Here is a 22488-nt window from a genome sequence, read left to right on the forward strand (position 1 = left end):
TATTTTATGTGTTTTACATTACCCCCATCATATCTCATCTTGAACACTTCATTTATCAAAGAATCATAAAACTGTAGAGTCATCTAGTCCAACCCCTTGCAGTGTAGGAATCTTACCCACAGCCATCCCTGGGTGAGCTCGAACCATCAACCTTCTGGCCAACTGGCAGAAGCAATAGCCCCTTCTGGCCTTTTGCTGTCTCACCTTGGTCCATTCACATCCATCCAGCACTTTGAGTGCCCAAGCCATTCTCTTGTCATTCTGACAATGCGACTCTCTGCCTTAAATCTCTTTGCTAGTTTCCCATCCACTCCTGGATCCCACCCTAGTTTCTTGTCCTCCCCTTCGAAAGCTACCATGGCCTTGCTCCTGTTTATGTCTCTATACCTACTTAATAACAGCATAATCCATTCATTTCTTCCAGAACTTAGTAAGAATAGGACATTGCAAAAACATGTTTTTTTAAAAAAAGCATTAGCTTTCCTACATCTTTAACAAAATGCTGACTTAGAAAATCCTTTTCTTTACAAACGTAGTGGAGTCCAATGAATGCTAAACATTATTTTCTGTTGTGTAAAGTGTAATTTAAGGTACACCGACACCATTGCTAAGGAAGTTAAAACACCCACTCTCTCATTGTCTAGGGCAGTATAGACAATGCCATTATTTTTATTATATGATTTATACTCCAATTATTTATTTCATTCAGTTCTTAATAGCGGCATATCAAATTGATTTATTTATAACAAATATCCATATAGAGTAATCTGGGCTTTTTTTTTTTTAGTTTTTAAGAAATTTATTCAGAAACTCAAGATCTACCTTCCAAACATACCTGCAAACACACTCTAAGAGCATTTACTCAAAGGTAATAACACTGAGTCACAGAACCGTAAGTATTTGAGAGGCTGCAGCTGGTAATTGGAAATAATAATAATAATAAACCAATAATGGTAAAGATATAATAATAATAATAATAATAATAATAATAATAATAATAATAATAATAATAATAATAATAATTTATTGTGCTTCCAATATTAGGATATCATCTGCCAACGGAGACGAAAGAAGAGGAACAAAAAAAGAGAGAAAAGCGCCACGTGATCAGTTTTCTCTAACCAATTGGAAACGCCGCAGGTTGACAGGCAGTTCCAGCAGGGTCAGACGAGCAACGTTTTAAAGGGCGCGGCCCTTTCAGCCAATGAGAACAAAGAGGAGCAAAGGCGAATGGGAGGAAAAGGGGGGGGCGGAGGAAAAATAGCGGCATCGCTACTGGTTCCCGCGTTCGGCAGCTCTTTGTTGCCGGAACGCTCAGCCAATGGAAGGGCAGAGTGGGCGGAACGTCGCCGCAGCTTCCCGCGGTTTCTTGGCCGCAGTTTAATTCGATGGCAGGCGCCGGGTGGGGGGGGGGGAGAGGGTTCCGTCCTGTGATTGGGCGGCCGGGCGTTCTGGCGCCAAGTTCGAAGCGCATATAAAGCAGCAAGCGGGCCGGGGCCTCCTTCCCACTGCCATCCGCACCCAGCGTCGCGAAGGGTTCCTGCCGCCGCCGCCGCCTCGCTCGCTTTTCTCTCTCGCCCGCCACCGGCCATGATCTCCTCCTCCGCCCGCAGCCCGCTCTCGGCTCGCAACGAGCAGCAGCGCCTCAATTCGCGACTGCCGCCGCTGAAGGATTTGGCGCTGAAGGACAAGGAGAACACGGTGGGTTGAGAAGGGGGAACCGGGAGCCCGTCGGCGGGCTGGGGAAGAAGGGCTTAATTTCCTTCCCGCGCAGTCCAAGCGCCTTCCCTTAACTTGATTAATGCGCCCAGGGCAGCCAAAGCCTTTTTGGGGGTGGGGGAGGGGGAGTCGATCCCCCTCGTTATCCTTATGCCCCTTAATTAGTCCTTGCAGCATAAAAGTCCATGGCGGGTCGTCAAAACGCAAGGTCGTCCCCCCCCAACATAGAATCAGAATTGTAGAGTTGGAAGGGATCCCCCCCCCCAGGCCCCTTCAATGCAGGAATCTCAACTAGATCACCCCTGACAGATGGCAGAAGTCTTGGAGGTCTTCTTCACCTTGGCGCTTCTTTTAATTGCTTCATTAAAAAAGAAAAGCGACCTCCCTCTGATCTGCCTTCGCACCCTAAAAAGTGCGCGGTTTTAATCGGTCTTTTGTGTCCCCTCTTCTTGGGGTCCTGCAGCCTCCGTCGCTCAGCGCTACCCGGGTCCTGGCGTCCAAAACGGCGCGGAAGATATTTCAAGAGCCCGGCCTTGAGGCGGTGAGTGCCATCTTGAGAGGAGGAAAGCTGATTTGGCGGGGGAACCATTTATGGGGGGAGGTGTTAAAATCGGGGGGGGGCGCTTGATCTCGGGGGTCGTTTTATGGCTAGGAGGCTTCTGTTCCCGCCGTCATACGAGTTGAAGGGGGCGCTGCTTAGCCTCCCCGGCTGAGCATTTGGCGCCAAATGCTCGAATTATACAAAGGCGCAGGAAGCCCCGACCGCCCCCAGGAAAGGGTGGGGCGGGGATTGAAACATTAGTGGCCTCTGGGTTGCTATAACCGATATTTTCTCCTAGGTGAAGTCCTCTGCCCAGGTTTCAGCCTGTAGCTTTAAGGCTTAGATTCTCCTACTTTCTACTTTATTGTCATTATTAATTAGGTTTACCTGCTCACCTTCTGTGACTGCATCTAAGTGGTTCATAAACGTAAAACGAATGCGTGATTAAAGCACACAGCAAAGGAAGCAATTCTGTCAGAAGCACTTCTGTATAAAGCATTCGCTACAACAAGCCCGCTGTAAAGAATAATTAAAAAGGGAATTTTAAAAGTTGGATGAAGATCAAGTTTAGGGGAATGCATGGCTGAATGAGCCTGACAGAATGCCAGTATGGGTGGGTATGTCCTTTAGGTTCCTAAGTTTCCAAGAGAGATCTGAGCTCACAATGTATAAGGGCATCCAAATTACGATTATATATTGGCTGCCCAATTAATTTTCACTCTTAAGTCTAGCCTGTTTTACCTCCATCCCATCTGCTTTGCCTGTTCCTTTTGTTTCTAATTTTTTGTCAAAATTTACCTGGGTTTAAATCAAACGTCTCTTTCCTTGTGTCTCACTCCTTGGTAATAATCCAGCCCACACTTAATTGTGTTATACATTTTGCCTCATAACTATAAAGTTCCTGATGTAATTCAAGTTCCACTCAATAGCTCTCTTGTCATTGTTTTAATTCAGTTTTATTTCCTTACTTCATTTTTAAGCCCATGGCCTAATAATAATAATAATAATAATAATAATAAAATAAATTTATTATTTGCATGTTGCCCATCTGACTGGGTTGCCCCAGCCACTCTGGACAGCTCTCAACAGAATATTAGAAGCATGATAAAACATTTAAAAATTCCCTAAACAGGGCTGCCTCCAGATATCTTCTAAAAGCCAAATAGATGCTTATTTCCTTGACATCTGACAATGGTTTTAAGCTTTCCATCACTTACCCTGCCCATGTGCTAAGTCAGCCTTTCTGTGTCTACATTTTTGTGTAGAACCCTACTCCTTTTTCATTTCCAGAAAAGAGAGATTTGGTCTTTGCGTTCATGTATTCTAGGAATGGGGTAATATATTGCATTTGTGACTTTAGGATGCACCTAAAGGAGTGACACAGCTGCCTTCAAAGAGTGTACAAGATGAACCTCTGCTTCGGGAGAATCCCAACCGGTTCGTCATCTTTCCCATTCAGTACCATGACATTTGGCAAATGTACAAGAAAGCAGAAGCATCCTTTTGGACAGCTGAAGAGGTGAGAGGCTTGTGTTCCCTCCTTCCTTCTAGGTTTGAGTGGATGCAGGCATGATAGCAGGCAGAGGTGCATTGCAGTCATATAAGCATATTTCAGATTCTCTCTTAACATTACTGCATTTTCATTGGCTGCTTTGTATATTTAGGTGGACCTCTCCAAAGATCTTCGGCACTGGGAATCCTTGAAGCCTGAAGAGAAATATTTCATTTCACACATCTTGGCGTTCTTTGCTGCAAGTGATGGCATTGTCAATGAAAATTTGGTAAGTATTTGGGTTCCATAGTAACTTAAAAAAGGAAAATCTTCATGTTTCCTCCTATCCAAGCTACATATAGACTACCCATATTCATAACATCCAGATTGGAAAAACGAGCATGTCGTTGAGCCTGGTTTAAATAATAGTTTAGAATAGCAATTAGCATTGCATCACCAATGAACAAAGTGTCTTAACTTTTAAGGCCTGATAATTTTATTTAGATTGCAAGCCCATCTTAAATTATGGCCTCACTTACCTCTAAATGTGATCAATTGGAGTCAATCTGCAAGTCATAGCCATGTGTGCACCCCTTTTGACAACTGCACATTAAGCAAGTGATGTGGAATAACACTCATGAGTTCAAGTTGGCTTTCTCCAGCATCAGCACAGTGTTTCATTCTGTCATTAGATTTTTCTTGGGCTGTTAAATTCAAACACTTCCTTAGAATGAGGACTGAGAAATTATCAAGTTAATGTCATCTTTAGCAGTCGGGAAGATACCCTCACAAGGTGAAGCATGAAACTAAAGAAAAATTCTTTCCAGTGCTTCCAAGTCTGGAAATGAAGCTCATCTAAATCTCTGGGAATCAATGATTAATAACAGTGAATTATAAGGGGATGTAATTTAGAAAGTGCTAATCTTTTTCTGACACACAAAGAAGCTTTCAATAATGTGCTCTAATGCAAATAACACATTTGGTATGAATTAATTTCATTCTTACACTGAGTAACAAGGAGATTATTTGCTTAGCATGTTACTTTCACTGAATCTGCTTCAAGCTTTATTTGCTACTGTTTCTGTGCCTTCAGAGATGAACACCATCATAAGTAGTAGTAGTACCCCACCCATCTGACTTGGCTGCCCTATCCTCTTGCCAATTTGATCTGAATGTTTTATAGACTTAGAAATGTCATGGAATTTCAGCTCTAGCTTTAGTGGATGAATGAATGAAATTTTTCCATAAATATTCAAACCATCAGGAGGTAGCTGCCTACAGAACACCTGCTTAAGACAGAGTTCTGCTTTGTTTAGAAATATGGGCAGAATTGGGGTACCTTTGTCCCTGGCAGATAGGTGTCCTTTTTCTCCAGTTACCAGGCTCTGGCAGCTATGACTCACTTTTGCTTTTTTTGGAATTGGCCCAAATGCATGTGGAATCTTTGTGCCGTCATACACTTGTCATAGCCGTGGTAGAGAGCTTAAGCTGACCATTGGATGACTGCAACATCAAATGATGGCTTGCATATGTGAATGAGCCTTCATGGATATAGCACTATGGAGTTGTCAGACATCAAGTATAGAAAAGCAAAGTGATTACATTGTGAATAAAGTCCAGAATGACCTATATACACACACATTCATTTCTTGAATCAAACCTGGTTAAAACTTGCATGGAGTTAGTGCATACATGAAATATGGAAAATAAGTTGTTTGGTACATTAAGCAACAAAACTGGTGAGAGTACCTTTCTGTTGGATGAGTTTAATCAATAGTTTAAAGATGTGAAAGCTTTTTGAGCTTCTCAAAAGTCTTCATTAGGCAAATGGAATATTCAGTTCATACATGAGTAGCCCATGTTTTTCATATTCCATGTTTCACAACTTGAGATGGCATGGCTATCGGGGTGGATCTACACACAGGAAGAAAACCCACTATAAATAAGTCAGAAATTAGATCATTATAACAAAAGGGGGAAAAACCCTATGGAAAATTGTGTAGAAAATTTCTTTGCTCTCTGGCGCCATCTCTTGTTGCACATTTATAACACATTCAAATTATTGTTTCTTTTACTAATATAGCTGAGTCCCAGGTTTCCTCTTGTCCAGAGGGAAATAGTTATGGAAAGAGTATTGAAAACTCAAGTCAAACAATATGTTTTAGTGTCCTCCTTTTTGTGTCCTCACACTGTTTTTCAATAAGAGTATGACAATTGCCTTTCAGTAGATCAGAATTTGGGTGCTTTGAATTTTTGCTGTTTTGCTCCTAATACCTCAGCTAGATCTTGAAAAATCTTAAGGCTAGGTAATACAGTGGTACCTCGGGTTAAGAACTTAATTCGTTCTGGAGGTACGTTCTTAACCTGAAACTGTTCTTAACCTGAGGTACCACTTTAGCTAATGGGGCCTCCTGCTGCGCCACCGCTGCACAATTTCTGTTCTCATCCTGAAGCAAAGTTCTTAACCCGAGGTGCTATTTCTGGGTTAGCGGAGTCTGTAACCTGAGGTACCACTGTACCCTAAATTTCCATTCCAAAAAAAAAGTTAAATTACCTTATATCCTTTTATCTGGGCTCTCCCCGCCCCTTGCTGTAATATTCCACTTGCAGAGATGTTGTAATCATGCTATCTCGTTACTTGACCAATATGCTGCTGCATAATCTGGCAGCTGTCAGACATACCTTGCCATCAGCTTTTGCTGGTGGAGTGTCTTTTTCTAAAAAAAACTTTTTTCAAAAGAAGTAACATTTATAACTGAAATGGTATGTTGTGTCCTCTAGGTGGAGCGATTCAGCCAAGAAGTGCAGGTCACAGAAGCTCGCTGTTTCTACGGCTTCCAGATTGCCATGGAAAACATCCATTCAGAAATGTATAGTTTACTTATTGATACTTATATCAAAGACCCCAAAGAGAGGTTAGTGCTGTTTTGAGACAAATCTTTTCTTATTCTATAGTGATTTTTTTCAAAAAAAAAAGTATATGCATAAATATTTTAAATATTAAAATGCTTCAAAGCATGGGTCATGCTTTTTTTTAAAGTTCATGTTTTTTTAATTTACTAGCATTGTAGGAGGACACTTGATTCTCTTACAAAACGTGCAAAAAAAGTCCTACCTATTCAACGTTCTTGTATAATTCACTGCAATAGAGACTGTAAAACAGCATGAGCTTTGGCTGTATAATTTGTATTGATTTCTTTTAGTTAGGCTGCTTTCTCTAATTCCTGGGTTCTAATCCTTGCTAATTTCTGGTCTCTTCATTTATCAGCCTAAGGGAGGGCGGGATACAAATCTCCCATTACAACAGATTGTACACTTAGCTGCGTTATTGTGTCATTTTAGGGAATTTCTGTTCAATGCAGTTGAAACCTTGCCTTGTGTTAAAAAGAAAGCTGACTGGGCCATGCGCTGGATTGGGGACAAACAGGCAGCATACGGTGAGTGTTGCATTTGGTTCTCCTTTCTGGCACATCTGTCCTTTCCCAGCGTTTGAACAAGTCTCATCACCCAAATCAACAATGGGCTTTTCTCCCAACAGGAGAACGAGTTGTAGCCTTTGCTGCGGTGGAAGGCATATTCTTCTCTGGCTCTTTTGCATCTATATTTTGGCTGAAGAAACGAGGGTTGATGCCTGGGCTCACTTTCTCTAATGAACTGATCAGCAGAGACGAGGTAAGGCTTCGCACTTTCCCATTTAGCTAATCAAGCTATTTTGTTCCTGCTCTCTCAGATGCTTAAAAGGCGTAACACAGAAGGAAAAGGGATTGGGAGGGAGGAGGAAAAAGAAAGCAAATGTGGCAACTAGTTCTTAGTTTAAGAATTCTTAAATGTTTAAGAAAGCTGCCTGCAGCTGCTCCTCCTTTGGCTGATGGACAGAATGGGGGAGGGGGGGTCCGACCCCTTGCTATGGTGTTCTTCCTGGGAATCTTAACTTTCCAGTAGCCCTTGGACCCCTGGTATGGCAAAAGCTGGGGTGTTAACCCTTCAGCTCTGTAACCCCAGGGCACTGTTTGCCTGTTCTTTCAGGAAGCCCCCTCCCCAGGAAATTCATTTAAATCTTTCACAGTATCTAATTATTATTGATGACTTGAGCACATAACTTCCACCTAAAGGTTGATTCTGCTAGATGGAGGAATGTTTGAGAAGAAAGCTCACTGAGAATGAAAATGAATTTAATTTGCATTGCTGGCAGCCATGGAAAACTGAAGATCGCCCAAAGTATTGTTCATATGGAACCTATGCAGAAATCTTATTACTTGTTACAGCCACTCTACTGTTTCAGGCTTTTCAGGTTTGCTGATGATAAAGAGGAAAACTGCATTCCCCCCCCACCCCCCAGCAGTTCTCTGAAATAACCCAATTATTTTTTTTCCCAGGGCTTGCACTGCGATTTTGCTTGCCTAATGTTCAAGCACTTGGTACACAAACCATCTGAGGAAAGAGTGAAAGAGATCATCACTAATGCTGTCAGGATAGAACAGGTAATTGGCAAGTCTTTCTGGTGGTGGCAAAAAGTGCCTGCAGAAAAAGGCTATGGAAAGCTTAAAAGTTAGCAGGGCGTTAAATTGTCTAGATGGTGTAGGATTTGCATACTTACATACTTGTTCACTTAAATGCAGGAATTCTTGACGGAAGCACTGCCTGTAAAGCTAATTGGCATGAATTGCACTTTAATGAAGCAGTATATTGAATTCGTAGCAGACAGACTGATACTGGAACTAGGTTTTAACAAGGTAAGTTCTGTGCTGTTTGCCTCTTAAGGGATGAACATTAAGCAACTGCTCTCTGGCTCGTTAGTGGAAATTTGTGATTAAGAAACAGACTAATTCAGGGGTGCAATTTATTTATTTCAATTTATATTCTGCCAAAATGCACTCAAGGTGAACATGCAGTATAATGCTTTTTTTGTACATAAGTCATTTTGATTATCATTTTCAAGGGATGTTCCCTTTTACATATAACTGAACCTTCCATCCGTGACTTGTGGATTTCATGTTCTTAATGCTAAATCTGCTGGGTTCTTTTTGCAGTGACTCACTGTTATGCTTGCATAGTCTTGCTTAATTTTTCTAGAGGCCCTTGGTCTATTGATTCTTTTTATATTTACAACACAAGGGTTCATACTGGTAGAGAGGGGGTCCCTAAATGGTTAAGGCATAAATTTGCACTTGTTGAATCAAAAACAAAACTCCACTTGGTCCAGAACTTCTTGCAGTGATTCCAGTAATCTGCAGGTCATAGGTGATCCACAAGACATTAGCCAGTTAAGCAATGATGGACGATGGTCTTGCCTTGCTCTGCTCAGTAATTAATAGGCAGGTTATACATGAACATGTACCATTCAGGGTAAAGGTAAAGGGACCCCTGACCATTAGGTCCAGTCGTGACTGACTGGGGTTGCAGCGCTCATCTCACTTTACTGGCCGAGGGAGCCGGCGTACAGCTTCCGGGTCATGTGGCCAGCATGACTAAGCCGCTTCTGGCAAACTAGAGCAGCGCATGGAAACGCTGTTTACCTTCCCGCCAGAGCAGTACCTATTTATCTACTTGCACTTTGATGCGGTTTCAAGGTGGGTGGGCAGGAGCAGGGACCGAGCAACGGGAGCTCACCCCGTCACGGGGATTCAAACCGCCGACCTTCTGATCGGCAAGTCCTAGACTCTGTGGTTTAACCCACAGCATCACCCGCGTCCCTTACCATTCAGGGTAAGATATAGGCAAATAAAAAAATGGATACTTCCGTCAGGGGAAGCAGGAGAGAGAGAGTGAGCAGATGGGTCTTAAGAAATTTAGTTTTATAGAACTGGAATTCAGGTGGGAGACTTACAGATACAAGCTGTGGGATCTAAAGATAGTACGGAATGAATAGAAACCAGGATGCTATGGACCAGGAGATAAGAGGTGTAAAAGTACTGTATTTACTTGAGTCAAATGCATCATCAAACCAATGCACACCTCAATTTTCAGAACCTTGAAACAAAAAAAGAGTATTTGCTGGCGAATGTAAATGTGCCATCAAGTCTAATGCGCACCTCAATTTTCGCAACGTAATTTGGCCAAAAAAAGTGAGCATTAGGTTCAAGTAAATATGGTAGGTTGTTTGGGACTAGATGTTAACAAGGTTATTTGTATGATGTTCAGCATTGCCTGTCAGATTGTGTATCCTAGATAAGACCCATAAGCTGTCAATTTTATTTGTCTTCAGATATTCCAAGCTGAGAATCCATTTGACTTCATGGAGAATATCTCACTGGAGGGTAAAACTAACTTCTTTGAAAAGCGTGTGGGAGAATATCAGAGGATGGGGGTGATGTCGAAGCCTACAGACAACTCTTTCACTCTGGATGCAGACTTCTAAATTGAACCCAAGACTGTTTTGGGGTTTGCTTGAAATAGCTAGCAGTCTGTCCAGTTGTCCTCAAAATCCTTGCTCTTATAATGTGTGGTGGTACTTTAGAAAGGTTTGGGAATTTTGTTTGTTTCCGGTGCTGATATGTATTTGTACAATACATGGGTCGCTTGATTATCAGAAATATCGGTGCTTGCTGGTCTGTTCCGTTATCTGGTCATAGGTCACCAGTAGTTCCTCCACAGAAAAGCAAGTTATACGGGGTGCTGTATAGAAAATGGCAGTTTCAGGGCCTCTTCTATGGGCTGTAGACAAGCTGCAGAAGCTACATAACCACATTGCCTCTTAGCAGGTTTTAAGTCTTTATTTACTATTTTAATAACTTGTACATAAATATGGCACTTTAATAATAAAGGTCTGTCCTACAATTCCTTGAAAAGGCTGTGGTAATGTGGGAGTTTAGAATGAACTCTTTTTAGACTGCTTTTCATCTTCATTTCTCTGATTTACTTGCATGTAAGTTAAATACCCGAAGTGCTGAAATGAAAATCTCGGATGTGTATGGCTTCCGATAAAAGTAGACTTTGTATAGAAGTAAAAACTTGAATAAAGCTCCAGTTTTCAAACTGCTGGATCAAATGCTATTGAGTTGCACCTTTTTCTCTCTTCCACCCCCAGCTTTCCTTGCTGGCCTTTTAAAACCTTGGTTGAGCCACAATTGCTTCTAGCCCTGTTCTGAATGACCAGTGTTTTGGGATATAACTAAAGGCCTACACTTTCTTACCATTCGGGAGGGGTGTGTGTGTGTGAGGTATTTCTGGCAATGACCTGGATGTGTGTGAATGGCTGAATATGAACAACCGTTGAAGGCAAAAGGGGGGGAGTGGGCAAATAAGTAAATTGAGTTTGCTTTATTGAAGGGGGAAAGCTTTATTATACAGACATGCAGGCTGCTTCACAACATAGCCATCAAAGTGGTGTACAAGTCCAAAAGCAATGAAACACTCTAAAAACCTTATGAATCCAGCGAAATAAAAACAAACCATCTGTATGCTCTAAGAACGGAACAGTAAAAGGACCCTGACCATTAGGCCCAGTCATGACCGACTCTGGGGTTGCGGCGCTCATCTCGCTTTATTGGCCAAGGGAGCCGGCGTACAGCTTCCGGGTCATGTGGCCAGCATGACTAAGCCGTTTCTGATGAGCCAGAGCAGCGCACGGAAACACCGTTTACCTTCCCACCAGAGCGGTGCCTATTCATCTACAGTGGTGCCTCGCTAGACGAAAGGGTTTTCCGTTTTCGTGTTGCTTCGCTAGGCGAATTTCTCTATGGGCTTGCTTCGCAAGACAAAAACGTCTTGCGCTTTTTTTTAAAAGCCGCTTGAAGAGGCGCAGTTGCGACGGACCGTGCTTCGCAAGACAAAAAACATCGCAAGACGAAAAGACTCTCAGAACGAATTCTTTTCGTCTTGCGAGGCACCACTGTACTTGCACTTTGACGTGCTTTCGAACTGCTAGGTGGGCAGGAGCAGGGACCGAGCAACGGGAGCTCACCCCGTCACGGGGATTCGAATCACCGACCTTCTGATCAGCAAGTCCTAGGCTCTGTGGTTTAACCCACAGCGCCACCCACGTCCCTATAAGAACGGAACAGTATCCTCATATAAAGCTGATATTCCATAAATGTCTGGGTTATGCCTCGGGAGAAGCCTTCCTAAACAAACAAAATATGACTTCAGTAGGCGTTTCAGATATTGTGGGACGAGTAAAACATTGGGCACAAAATGAAGATTGCAAATAAACTCCATGTGCTCTGCATGTATGTAGGGTCCCTGCACTAGTCTGATGGAGTGTGGCTATGGGGAGGAGCTTGCCATCTTGCCTGGACTGTCACCAGCTGAGTGGGTCCTATCTACATCGATCGCATCTGCTGTTTATAGTGACTGCAGAAATACATGTTTAGCTGTAAGCCAGCCAGTTTTTCTACATGCTAATGTTAAACCTTAACTCCTCTGAAAAGTGTGGGAAGAAGTTTCGCAAGATGGGAGAGATGTCAAAACCTACAGACAGGTCTTTGTCAGCCCCCTGACAAACACCTCTGCAACTTGGAGACAAGAGCTTCTTAACGCATTTTCCTCAAACCGTAAGCATATAAATATTGTGAATAAAAAGTGCTCTTTATTATAAACTGCCGACTTAATGGAACTCTTGCCACAAGTAGCAGCCAATGGAATATCAAAGTGGGCATTCATATATTAGATTTTAAGGTCTGCCAGCATCACCAATGGCCAGAGATTATGGGTGTGGCAGCCAACATCTGAAGTGCCATAGTCTTCCTACCCCTGGGTTAGATTATGGCCACCATAGTTGCACAGAATTCGGTATTCTAAATTTACATGGCTACAAACTGAGCTAGAGGACATTGCCTACTGTCACTTTCTCCGAAACTTAGAGCTAGGTCTTGCCGTGCATCCTGCCAAGGCTAAAGGGAACTGGCTCTGATTTTAATTTAAAGCAGCAATCCAAATGCACTGGATTGGAAGCCCCATCTATAACCAGAAGGGAATACTTTGGATTGTGACATTAAGCTGCCTTGTGTACATTCTAATTTTCTTTATGATTTACAAGTCCCATCGGAGTAAATTCTACTCTATCAATTAGACTCGTTGATAGTTCTCCTTGCTATTTCTCTATCCCTTCAAAGTATTGGTAAGCCTGGGTGTCCTTTTACAGTGGTACCTCGGGTTACAGACGCTTCAGGTTACAGACTCTGCTAACCCAGAAATACCGGTAGTACCTCAAGTTAAGAACTTTGCTTCAGGATGAGAACAGAAATCATGCAGCAGCGGCAGCAGGAGGCCCCATTAGCTAGAGTGGTGCTTCAGGTTAAGAACAGAACGAATTAAGTTCTTAACCCAAGGTACCACTACCTAGGATCAGAATCAGTTCATTTTATTCTCCACATACTCATAATCATGGCTTGACTAAATGTCCTTGCAGTCTTTGCCAATTACTGGCTCTCATCTTCTATTGCATCCTGTACACGGTATAACTTTGTGCCAGAAGCAAAGAGGGCTTTTCATTTATTGAAAATCCTTAGAAGGTAGAGAAAATGCCAGCGAGATGGTTTTGGTATTCAGGTTTCTCTAATGTTATGAGCTACTGTTGCCAGTGTGAAGGGGGGCAATTATGTCTTAACAGCAGGAATTACACTGAGGTGCTTGTTAGATGCCCCCAGAGAAACAATACCTTTGGGGGAATTTTATTTAATCCTCTTACTCTCTTCTGGAGTAGCAGGCACATAGCTGAGAACAAAGGAAGGTTCAGAAGTTATTGTATGTTTCTACATAAAGCATGCAGCCTGAACTATACCAGTTGCCTAAATGGTGGGCATCAAAAATGGAAACTTGTAACCAAATATTTGGCCAAAATCTGACACGCACTCAGTTTTTTCTCTCGCAAATTCAAGTAGTTCCTGACCCTGCGCACATCTGGGTTCATGGGGAGAAACTTAGCTGGCAACTATTTTATGTATTGCAGTGATTCTTCCCCCGTTGCTGTCACTGAATGAGGCTGGTGCTGCTGGCTCAACATTTTCTGATATGAGCTGTGTTCCTAGCAGGGTGACCAGATATGATGGGAAAAGCTACTTGCTGTTGAAGGACAAGCTTCATCTGCTGAAACATTGTCCCTCTTCTACAAACTTATTGAAGTCCCATTATACATGACTACGCCATTTCTCACCTTCTCACCCCTTGCCTTTTCCTGTAAGACCTATTACAGTCGTCGTCAACAGGCTCATCTCAGCTATCTGCCAATCTCCCATTCCCACCACCCTTCTGAGTAATACCCCTCCCCACCTTCTCACTATATAGAAGGATCTGGCAACTTCTGTTTCAGTGTATCTGAAGAAGTGTGCATGCACACGAAAGCTCATACCAAGAACTAACTTAGTTGGTCTTTAAGGTGCTACTGGAAGGAATTTTTTTATTGAAGTCGGTTATTCTTTGCATCCAGTCTACCTAGCTAAGCTGAGCAGCACTATGGATGACACAGGCTGTTGGTAGGGAAGTAGTTCCTAGCCAGCCTTACTCGGCCAGTAGACTTGTGGAACATGAGAGAGAGAGGGGGGCAAGGGCTGCCCCATAGCCTGGTGGAGGACGTACACAAACCTGGCGAAGGCTGTCACCCTTGTTCCCATAGGACAGCTACAGAGGTGGTCTGTGTATAAAGGAAAATGAGTGAGCCTTGAGAGAATCAGCTTCTATTCACCACCAATATATTGAAAGCCACAAACTACATATGAGATTAAACACTGGTTCAAAGGAATTCGGATCCAGTTCTTTATCAAGCTTCAACTCCAGTTCTACAAATACTCCAGGCTTAAAAAGCTGATTGATTGTACTGTAATAATACATCCTATTAGCATAGCTCAGTTATGGCTAACATCTGGCTCCCCACATGTTGCTGGACTCAAAACTCCCTCTTGGTTGTGGTGGCTTGGGCTGATTGGATTATCAAACTACATCTCTCAACCACATCAGTAGGGAAGCCCTGATGAAGAATCTTACCCAAGTGTTTTTTAAGGTTTGGGGTTGTTTTTGTTGCCCATTCTTCCCGAACAGGGAGGGGTACATAAATGTGTAGTATATTAAATTTGCCAACCAAGAGGGGATTCCTCCATGTAGGTGCATTTTAACCTATAATCTGAAGTGGCTGAGGAAATGCAATACCAAAGATACCATCTAGAGTAGCCACTCTCAGAAATGTGCAATTTCTAAGAGGTGGGTTTATCTTTGATCCCCCCCCCCAACAATCAGATGGTAAAGAGCCAAATGGCAGAAATCTCCATTATTATACCCGGCAGACTTCTACTAAAAGGGGGGAAAGAACCGCGGCATATTGTGTGCATCAAGGAAAACCACAGGTTTATCTGAAATCTTAACAATTTCCCTGTTTTATTTGCACGGGAAAAAGCTTTTCTTCCTTATGCTGCTGCTGCAGCTGCTATATTCAATCTAGAGTTGTGCCAGATTTCCATTTGCACTAAATCACAGCTATGGGTACCTTTCAAAAACAGTAATGTTGTATAGCAGGTCATTGAGATTTTTTGTTCATGTACTAGTGGAGCTGGCAAGCATTGAAGCACCTGCCTAACAATATTTCTTTGTAAAAAATAATCTTTATAGAAATGCTTTCCCTTGTCAAAATGAAAACTTCGTGCATGATGGGTAGGCAAGTCGTGTTCCATTTCTAGGGTAGGTTTTTAATCTTTACACATTTCGTATCTGATTTAGATATTCATTAGATCAGCCTTCCTCAAACTCGGTCCTCCAGATGTTTTTGGCCTACAACTCCCATGATCCCTAGCTAGCAGGACCAGTGGTCAGAGATGATGGGAACTGTAGTCTCAAAACATCTGGAGGGCCGAGCTTGAGGAAGTCTGCATTAGATTGGCCTAGCTGTTCCAAATGCTGCATGGACTCCGCTATACAGCTGCAAATGAAACGTTTTAAGTGTGTTGCAAATTGCAATATACAAATGTGACATTAGATGGCGACAGTGAGCTATGGCAAATTCAATGTATTTTTTCAAAATATATATATATTTTAAAAGCGTTTTCACAAGTGTGTAAATTCCACCCATGTATCTCCACAGTGATAGATTCTGTATAAAGTGGTACCTCAGGTTAAGTACTTAATTCGTTCCGGAGGTCCGTTCTTAACCTGAACCACTTTAGCTAATGGGGCCTCCCGCTGCCGCTGCGCCGCCGGAGAACGATTTCTGTTCTCATCCTGAAGCAAAGTTCTTAACATGAAGCACTATTTCTGGGTTAGCGGAGTCTGTAACCTGAAGTGTATGTAACCTGAGGTACTACTGCAACTGTATACAGTGGTGCCTTGCAAGACGAAATTAATCCGTTCTGCGAGTCTCTTCGTCTAGCGGTTTTTTCGTCTTGCGAAGCAACCCTATTAGCGGCTTAGCGGATTAGTGCTATTAGCGGTTTAGCGGCTATTAAAGGCTTAGCGGCTATTAAAGGATTAGCAGATTAGCAGCTAAAAGGCTATTAGCGGCTTAGCGGCTTAGAAAAAGGGGGGGGGAGCGAAAAAAAATCAGAACACTTGCAAGACGTTTTCGTCTTGCAAAGCAAGCCCATAGGGGAAATCGTCTTACGAAGCAGCTCAAAAACAGAAAACCCTTTCGTCTAGTGGGTTTTCCGTCTTGCGAGGCATTCGTCTTGCGGGGCACCACTGTACAGGCAGGATTCCTTCTACGCCAGCAGAGCATTGCCTAAGGCTACGTTTTCCATGGTATTACCTGTAAAAATGCATTGTGTTGGATCAGCACTTAGCTATGCATCAAACAAATGAGATGCAAACATGAGTAACCCAAGTCCTATTTATTTCAATGGGCCTACTCTAAGCAACTGGGCAAAGCAATCCTAGTTCTCTGCTGCCCCTGCTGGGGCTTTTTGGACTGGGTAGAGGTGATCCCTTGGCCCACCTCTTCCAGCTAAACCTGTCCCCCAGCACCTCTGCAACCGGAGTAAAGCAAGTCTCACTTTGTAGGTGTGGTTTCCCACTGCGCAGACAGTAGGAGTACCCTTCATGGCATGCCCACCAAGAGTGGACACTGACATACAAACATTTCCCAGTACAGTGGTGCCTCGCAAGACGAAAAGAATCCGTTCTGTGATTCTCTTCGTCTAGCGGTTTTTTCGTCTTGCGAAGCAAGCCCATTGAAGGATTAGCACTATTAGCGGCTTTTAGCGGCTTATCTGCTGATTGGATCAGCTGATAAGCGGCTTAGCGGCTTAGAAAAAGGGGGGGAGGGAAAAAAGCCAGCAGGAACTCGCAAGACATTGTCATCTTGCGAAGCAAGCCCATAGGAAATTCGTTTTGCGAAGCACCTCCAAAACGGAAAACTCTTTCGTCTAGCGAGTTTTCCGTCTTGCGAGGCATTCGTCTTGCGGGGCACCACTGTACAGTCGTACCTTGGAAGTCGAATGGAATCCGTTCCAGAAGTTTGTTTGACTTCCAAAACATTCGGAAACCAAAGTGTGGCTTCTGATTGGCTGCAGGAAGCTCTGTTGGATGTTCAGGTTCCAAAGAATGTTCACAAACTGGAACGCTTAACTTCCGGGTTTGCGGCGTTCGGGAGTCAAAACGTCCGAGTACCAAGGTGTTTGGGATCCAAGGTACAACTGTACAAACCAAACCTTGGCAATGCAATCGTTTTAATGCCAGCCACTTCTCTCAGTCAGAAAAGCTTACAACCAGACTACCTGCTTAACTCTTCCCTGAAGTTACATCGCTTTTTTCCCGGTAGTGTCGCACCTGATGTGAGGGAGCGTCTCCACCCCCATCGTCCAGCTCCAAGGGCCTTCTGGCGGTTCCCTCACTGAGAGAAGTGAGGTTTCAGGGAACCAGGCAGAGGGGCCTTCTCAGTAGCGGCGCCCACCCTGTGGGCATGCCCTCCTGTCAGATGTCAAGGAAATAAACAACTATTTGACACCTGAAGACAGCCCTCTTGTGTTGACCTCAAAAGGCTTGCTGGTCTGGAAGCAGCATATTAATGTCAAGATCCCTGTCTAATTGGTAACAGCTGTAGCGTTGAGCCCATTTGTTTCACGTGCTTTGATTTGTAGCTGAAGGGGGAGGTAATGGTTGATACCAGCCAGCTGTGTTCCCTTGTGATGTAGCCTGCCTGGCCCTATAAAGGTTGTATGTATGTTAAGTTAGGTGTGGACAAGCTTGCTTCTCGCTGTGGAGTCTGTCTCATGGAATACTGTGAGCAGGAGTGAGCCAGGAACCATTGGACCTTTGCTGTAAGTTTGTACCCTTCTTTAATAAATTGTTAAAGGTTTGGGAGTCTTTCTTTGGAGTTCCTGTGTATCCAAACTCTTGTGAGCTCTCCTCTGGCTCTGAAGCATGTTTCACCTGCATATGGAAGGGTTTTTTTGTTTTTATTTTATTTTTATTGGTTTACAAAAGTGCATACCTTGTCCCAGATTTATAGAAACCGTCCCAGTTTTTTGATTCTGGAATGTCCCGCTTTTCCTTAGGATGTTGCTATTTGCATCAGATAAATGTTGGAGGGTATGGAGTTGTGTGACCCCTGAGCAAAGGAGAGAAGTAACGATACAACCTTTAGAAGACACCCTGTAAAGGGAAGTGGTTTTTTATGTTTAATGTTTTACTATATTTTTATATATGTTGGAAGCTGCCTAGAATGGCTGAGGCTGCCCAGTCAGATGGGTGGGATATAAATGATAAAATTATCATTACCATTGTTATTATTATTGCTATGGAGCAGATGTTCCTATTTTCATCAGAGAAATGTTGGAGGGTGTGGATAAAGCAGCAGGAGCTATCTTATAATCTTGCAATGTGTTGTGTTGCAGAGGCTGTTGTTAGGTAAAGACATGGGTCATTAGAATGAATGAATTCTACACATTTAGAAAACGGTGCACATTTCCTTTGACAAAGGAGTAGGCGATCCTCCTGCTGAGGGAATGCAATTCTGGTTTCCACCCCCAGTGCTCATAATCTTGAATTATATACATAGTTGTCTGTGGTTTTTTTAAGATGAATGTTGAATGGAAGACATGTTTTACAATGCTACTGGCAGAACATCTTGAAATCTGAAACCTCAAATGGCTTTAGTCTACCATGTATAGTGCAGGCTAACTTCAGGGTCTCTTCTGAAAGATGTTTTTAATTCATTCACCACATGCCATTACGTAGAATTGCAGGTCTTGAATTAAGATGTGTGGTGCAAGCATTTGTCACCAGAGGGCAGCATGATGATCCTGATTATTTCTTTTACTCTGCTTGGGGAGTTATGCTTATGTACTATATTTGTGTGCATGTATAGACATTTATAAGTCATTTAATGCTTTTAAAAAATCTAACCGTATATGCACGTTCTTGTATTTGTGTGAATGTGCTCCTAGCAAAATTTACTTAAAGCTTTTAATAGCACAACTCCTCCCTCTCCCCACTATGTTTTTTAAAAAAACCCAAATGATAAGCTCATATAGTGTTAAGTTGTGGGAGGACATATCAGATGACACAGCGATTCTTCTAACAGCTCTTGTTTATTCATAGGCCAGAACAGAACTGAACTGAAGGGTTCAGCCAGGCTGCTTATATAGAGCTCCACTACAACACAACAGTAGCAACTTTCTGTAAATAGCCAATCACTGAATGTCACTTTCAATCCCTTATTTGCATATGTGGACCTGAGTGAAAACTATCTACAATATCCCCCTGCTGGCCCAGGGTGAGAACTTCAGTACATAACATATAGTATGTTTGTGTAAACAATGACACCAAACTTTAGTAACCCCCACCCTCCCTGAAAAGCAGGAAGCAACAGAGAGAGGAAGAGATACCAGGAAATGGAAGCCCCTCCCTGTCTTGCTGTTGAGGTCCACTTTGTCCTTTCCTATCTTTCCCAAAGCAGAAGGGGCACCCCGTGGTTGGACGACCACTGAGCTCTTAAGGATCTGCCTTTATTGCTTGCAGATATTCATGGGCAAAATGTGCAGCAACAAGCAAGAAAATGAAATAATATTTTATGCAGTTTTTTTAAAGGGAAGCAACCCTTTTGGACAGGGTACCAGAGCCTGTCTGTAGTATAATTTTAATATCCTGTGTTGAATAACGATAGGCTATCTCTTGCAGTGCTGTATAATTGCATTCGAACACAAATATTGGGCCGCATTATATGACAGCCAGGATGAGGTCAAATTGAAACAGACTAAATTTTTAATGCTACAACTGGAATGTGATTTTGAGATTTACAAAAAAAGTAAGTGTATTCTGAAAGTATTTCCATAAATCACATTTAAAACACAACACACACACACAACACACCCCTACTCACAGAGGTTTTGAAAATGGTTATAAGCAGCAATTTCGGACATAATCCTATACTCAAGATCCACCGACTTAGGGCCTTTTAGCAGAAGTGGGGAAGTGGGATCATACTGGAGGACCGGTTTGAGAAATGGCCAACCCTCTACAGGTCACGATTCATAGAATCATAGAACTGTAGAGTTGGAAGGGACCACGAGGGTCATTTAGTTCAGCCCCTGCAAAGCAGGAATCATGCTCGCAGCCATCCCTGTGTGGGCTCGAACCACCAGCCTTCTAGTTAACAGCAGACACAATGAACCACTGTGCCATTGTAGCCATCGTTTCCTTCTCCTGCACCTGATGTTTTATGTCGGGATGGACGAGTGAATGCACCCAAACCACATAATGGATCAAATGGGGAGATCTAGTGGACCTAGTTTGGCCTCCTACTGCAGGCCTATAAGATTAAGTGGGGACCCTGCTATGCCAGGAGAATACAAGATTGGCTGCTTGTGAAAAATATGCCAGTGTAATATTATGTTGGCAAGGTTGTTCTGCCAGCAGAACAGCCAAAATGGGATGGAGATATGGGCAGACTATGGGTATTATGGGGGAACAGTACACATGATCCACCCTATATCCCTTCAATCCATAACCGCATGTCTCTTCCCTGCTCCCATGCCACTGGGAGAGAAGAGAGAGACTTGTGTCAATCATGAAATGGGTCAGGTGAGTATTCCAGGCAGAATATGCTGATCACCGAAAGGGGGCGAACCCTATTCCCAGACAAAAATGGGAAAAGCCAGGTCTGTGCGCGCTTGCATGTGAAGGAGCAACAGATACACAGATTCCCCCTTGTGAGCTTTTTAATAAAATAATATCTGATGTGGATAAGAGGCAGGCTGGCGGGCACTAGAGTCCAAAAACATCTGAAGGACCATAGGTTTATGGTTCATCTGATTTATATGCTACCTGTTTCCTGAGTGGCCTGTGATAACAGTCAAAACATTTAAATAACTTCTACATGCAAGGGCAGTTGAGTCCATTGTGCCAGGCAAATTGAAATAAGTCTACTGGTAGCTTTTTGTCTTTCCATTAAATAATATTATTATTTATCCACAGAACAACCTTGTTATAATTGGCAATTCACATGAGGGACAATTAGTATTGACACTGGGCCAATATAGAGTGTAAAACGGATAAGAGCTCAACAACAGCCACAGCTCAAACCCCTAAATCCCAAAACAGAACTAAACCAGCGAAAGAGAGGTGTTGAACTTCACGGCCTATCTGGAAGCTGTGACCTCGTAGATTGAAAATGCTTTCTTTGCAATTCCAGCTGTGTTTGGGTTTGTTGTTTACACAGCAATACAAAAAAGAAAAAGAAAAGGCTATTGTGTCGTGTCTTCTGCTGTTTATATGTGAACATGCTACGAGTTGAGTTAATAGTAAATTAAAACATTCACGTGAAGTGTACTTCCAGTAACTTCAGCCCGTTAGATCTAGCCCTGCCCCTCTAGGGCAGCAGCAAACAAGTCTTTGCCCTCTTTTATACGGCAGCCATTCTGCCATATCTGACAAGTTCTGTTGTGTTTCTGCCCACTTGGGTTTTTTTGCTGCCTGCCTCTGAATTCATTCAACACAAATGGGATCTAGCTGAAATCCAGAGCTAGAATAATACAGCCTACAATGAAGAACCCGCTTCATCACTTAAATATTTCTAGCACACTTTCTTCTTGTGAGTGGAAAGTTAGTAAGCACAGGTCCTTTAATTCAGAACTCCTGACTCCTACAAGTCCCACAGGGACTGTACTGAGGTCTATGTACATCAAGGACTGGCCGAAGCAGTGAAGATTGCCCAATTCCAAAAAGTACCTGCAAGAATCCTATAGGGTATGGGACCAGGGTACCTTAACATATAGCATCGCCCCATCTATGCCTTCCTGAAGAGGTCATGCGATCAGGAGGTCTGTTCCACACAATATAGGAACCGAGTCTTTAGTGTGGTGGCTCCTAGCCTTTGGAACTCTTCCCTGTAGCATATCAGGCAGGTGCTGCCTCTATCTTCCTTTTTTCAGGAAGTCTTTTATGTGGAGATATTTATCCAGTAACAGTGTGGTGAGGCAGCAGTGCTCACCTAGCTGCCCAACAGCTGCAACCTTGGAAGAAAAGTAGGGAAGCGGCAAGACCTTCCCGCCGCTTCCCGCCCCCAATATCCAGCGGCAACACAGCTGTCACCAAGGCCCAGTGAACGCAGCCGGTCCACCATGTTGTCCTCTGCTGTCTTTAACCCTATCGGCATATGTACAGTGGTACCTCGGGTTAAGTACTTAATTCGTTCCGGAGGTCCGTTCGTAACCTGAAACTGTTCTTAACCTGAAGCACCACTTTAGCTAATGGGGCCTCCTGCTGCTGCGCCGCCGCTACACGATTTCTGTTCTCATCCTGAAGCAAAGTTCTTAACCCAAGGTACTATTTCTGGGTTAGCGGAGTCTGTAACCTGAAGCATATGTAACTCGAGGTA

At 43.1% G+C, this 22488-nt stretch overlaps 1 protein-coding gene across 1 annotated transcript; it reads left to right on the forward strand.

Moving 5' to 3' along the window:
• The first annotated feature begins 1424 nt into the window (after nt 1-1424).
• On the forward strand, nt 1425-10740 carry RRM2 (ribonucleotide reductase regulatory subunit M2). The gene is made up of 10 exons (XM_083495680.1): nt 1425-1701; nt 2183-2260; nt 3621-3779; nt 3925-4041; nt 6534-6667; nt 7095-7189; nt 7291-7424; nt 8129-8233; nt 8372-8485; nt 9958-10740. Exons 1-10 carry the CDS (start codon nt 1591-1593, stop codon nt 10108-10110), a joined length of 1200 nt encoding a protein of 399 aa, XP_083351806.1. The 5' UTR covers nt 1425-1590; the 3' UTR covers nt 10111-10740.
• The last annotated feature ends 11748 nt before the right edge of the window (nt 10741-22488 follow it).

This window comes from Podarcis liolepis (genome assembly GCF_965112155.1).
Source record: "Podarcis liolepis genome assembly, chromosome: 3".
Taxonomy (NCBI): domain Eukaryota; kingdom Metazoa; phylum Chordata; class Lepidosauria; order Squamata; family Lacertidae; genus Podarcis; species Podarcis liolepis.